Source organism: Homarus americanus, unplaced genomic scaffold (assembly GCF_018991925.1).
Source record: "Homarus americanus isolate GMGI-L3 unplaced genomic scaffold, GMGI_Hamer_2.0 scaffold24045, whole genome shotgun sequence".
Classification (NCBI taxonomy): Eukaryota; Metazoa; Arthropoda; class Malacostraca; order Decapoda; family Nephropidae; genus Homarus; species Homarus americanus.
The window spans coordinates 1-3,854 of record NW_024716404.1 but is presented as its reverse complement, the minus strand read 5'-3'; the positions used below and the strand labels follow the sequence as shown (position 1 = coordinate 3,854).

Below are 3,854 nucleotides of genomic sequence, written 5' to 3'. Positions count from 1 at the left end.
CATACCACCTGTGTCATCCCCATACCAACCCCTGTGTTAACTTACGTCATCCCCATAACCAACCCCTGTGCCAATCCCCACACCAACCTGCCAATCCCACACCAACCTGCCCCAACCTGTGTCATCCCCAGGTCCCGTGTCAACCCCACACCAACCCCAGGCCAACCCAGCCACCCTGCCACCCCTGTGTCAACCGTGACACCCCCACACCAACCCCATCCCACACCAACCTGTGTCAACCTGTGCCACCTGTGCACAACCCCACACCAACCTGTGTCCCCACACCATCCCTGTACACCGTGCATGCCAACCTGTGTCAATCCCACACCAACCTGTGTCACCTGGTCACCCCATACCAACCTGTGCTCAACCTGTGCCAATCCCTGTGTCAACTCCACACCAACCCGTGTCAATCCCATACCAACCTGTGCCAACCTGCCAACCTGCGTCACCCTGCGTCATCCCACACCAACCTGCGTCAACCCAGTGTCATCCCACACCACCCCTGTCACCCCATACCAACCCTGCGTCACCCCACACCATCCTCACTGTGCCCAACCCTGTGTCATCCCCATACCAACCCATCCCGTCAACCCTGGTCCACCCCACACCACCCTGTGTCATCCCCATACCATCCCTGTGTCAACCCCAGGCCACCCCTGTGTCAATCCCTGCGTCAACCCCACACCAACCTGTCAATCCCCGGGCCAACCCATACCAACCTGCGTCAACTCCACACCAACCTGTGTCAACCCCACACCATCCTGTGTCAACCTGTGTGTCATCCCTGCCAATCCCCACACCAACTCCCCAGTGCCAATCCCACACCAACTCCCTGTGTCAACCCTGCCATCCTGCCAATCCTGTGTCCCCACAACCAACCTGTGCCAACCTGCGTCAATCCCGGTTCAATCCCACACCAACCTGTGTCATCCCTGTCATCCTGCGCCACCCTATACTCACCCCCAGGTTACTCCTATACTACCCTGTGTTACCGTGTTACCCCTGTGTTAACTCTATACTACACCCCAGGTTACCCCTGTGTTATCCTTATACTCATCCCCAGGTTAATCCCTTGTTCATCCCCCAGGCCACCCCCATACCAACCCTGTGCCATCCCCAGTTCAACCCTGTGCCAACCCCATACCAACCTGTGCCAACCCTGTGTCAATCCTGGGTGTCATCCCCACTATCCCTGTATCACCCCTGTGTCAACCTGTGTCATCCCATACCACCCCGTGTCAATCTCTATACTCAACCCAGGCCACCCTGTGTCATCCCCAGGCCATCCCATACCACCCTGTGCCATCCCAATACCACCCAAAGCCACCTCATACTCACCCCTGTGTTACCCTGTGTCACCCCTGTTCACTCCATATCTACCCACACTCCTGTGTTACCTTGCGTCACCCCACACCAACCTGTGTTACCTCTATACCAACCTGTGTTACCCTACACCACCCCAGGTTACTCCCTATACTCACTCCTGTTTACCCGTGTCACCCTGTGTTCACTCCCCATACCACCCTGTGCCACCCCATACTCACCCCTGTGCTCTTGCACCCCAGGACCCCATACCACCCCAGGCCACCCTGTGCCAACCCCAGTACACCCCCATACCAACTCTGTGCCACCCCATACCAACCCCTGCCAACCCACACCACCCAGGCACTCCCACACCATCTCAGGTTATCAACCACCCCTGTGTTACCCCATACCAACCTGTCGTCACCCTGTGTCACCCCTGTGCTCACCCCATACCACTCAATGGTGTAACCCCTTACTCAACCTGTCATCCTATACCCACCTCTGTTAACCCATACCACCCTGTGTTAACTCTGTGTTCATCCTGGTGTCATCCTTATACCAATCCCCAGGTTAACTCCCTGCTCCCTGTGCCATCCTGTACCAATCCCCGTGTCACCCCATATACCAACCCCGTGCCATCCCCATACCCCAACCCTGTGTCACCCCTGTGTCACCCTGTGTCATCCCACACCAACCTGTACAACCCTGTGTCAACCCCACACCAACCTGCTAGTGTCAACTTACACCAACCTGCGTCAATCCCACACCAACCCTGCGTCAATCCCCAGTGTCAACCTGTGTCATCCCCACACAACCTGCTGTGTCATCCCCACACCAACCTCAGGTCAACTCCACACCAACCCTGTGTCATCCTCACACCAACCTGTGTCAATCCTGTGTCATCCCATACCAACCTGCGTTACCCCGTGCCACCCCATACCACCCCTGTTAATCCCATACCATCCCTGTGCCACCGCAATGTCACCCCTGTACAACTTACACCACCCCAGGCCACCCCATACCACCTGTGTCATCCCGTGTCAACCCCTGCATGCCAACCCCATACCAACCCTGTGTCAATCCCACACCAACCGTGCCATCCCCACACCAACCCAGCCCAATCCCTGCACACCCCACACCCACCCTGCCCAATCCCCATACCAACCCTGTGCCCATCCCACACCATCCCTGGTCATCCCAGTCAACCTGCGTCATCCCAACCTGCGTCATCCCCACACCAACCTGTGTCAACCTGTGCCAACCTGCGTCATCCCACACCAACCTGGTGTCATCCCTGTGTCAATCCCACACCAACCTGTGTCAACTACACCATCCTGTGTCATCCCCTGACACACCCCACCCCTGGTGTCAATCCCTTACACTTCAACCTGGGTGTCAATCCTGTGTCAACTCCGTGTCATCCCCACACCAACCCCAGGCAACCCCAAACCCAACCCGTGCCAACCCCACACCAACCTGTGTCAATCCCCACACCAACCTGTGTCATCCCACACCAACCCAGCCAATCCCCACACCCCTGGGTGTCAACCTGACACCAACTCCAGTCACCGTGTCAACCTGTGCCAACTCACACCAACCCTGTGTCATCCCCACACCAACCCTGTGTCAACCTTACACCAACCTGTGTCAATCCCACACCAACCTGTGCCACCCTGCGTCATCCCACACAACCTGCGTCAACCCACACCAACCAGGCCATCCCACACCGGTGTCACCGTGTCATCCTGTGTCAATCCTGTGTCATCCCCCAGCACTCCATACCCCAATCCCCAGGCCAATCCCACACCAACCTGTGTCAATCCCACACCAACTCTGTGCCATCCCTGTGCTCCCCACACCAACCTGTGTCAATCCCCACACCAACCCTGTGCCAACCCCACACCAACCCCTGTGTCATCCCACACCAACCTGTGTCAACCCCACACCAACCTGTGTCAATCCCATCCCTGCCATCCCCACACCAACCCCTGATCACTGTGTCATCCCCACACCAACCTGCGTCAACCCCTGTGTCATCCCACACCAACCTGGTGTCAACCTGCGTCAACCCTTACACCAACCCTGTGCCAACCTCTATACCACCCTGTGCCACCCCATACTCACCCCCAGGCCACCCCAGGCCTGTGCCACCCCCAGGCCACCCCCACATACCAACCCAGGCCAATCCCATACCAATCCCTGTGTCAACCTCTTACACACCCCTGTGCCACCCCAGGCCACCTGCAGGCCATCCCCACACCAACCTGCCAACCCCACACCAACCCAGGCTCAATCCCACACCAACCTGTGCCCAATCCCACCAACCTGTGCCCATCCCTGTGCCAACCCCTGCAGCCATCCCCACACCAACCTGTGCTCAACCCCACACCAACCCTGTGCCATCCTGTGTCAACCCTGTGCCAATCCCTGTGTCAACCTGTGTCATCCCACACCAACCTGTGCTCAATCCCCACACTGAACCTGTGTCATCCCTGCGTCAACTCCCACACCAACCCTGCGTCATCCCACACCAACCTGTCATCCCT

At 57.8% G+C, this 3,854-nt stretch overlaps 1 protein-coding gene across 1 annotated transcript; it reads left to right on the top strand.

Annotated features, from left to right (window-relative positions):
• Positions 1–303: 303 nt before the first annotated feature.
• LOC121858135 (proline-rich receptor-like protein kinase PERK2) lies at positions 304–2,297 on the top strand (the record flags this gene model as incomplete). The annotated part of the gene is made up of 2 exons (XM_042354363.1): positions 304–969; positions 1,878–2,297. Coding segments are annotated over exons 1-2 (1,086 nt in total), but the record flags the coding sequence as incomplete, so codon positions are not given.
• Positions 2,298–3,854: the final 1,557 nt, after the last annotated feature.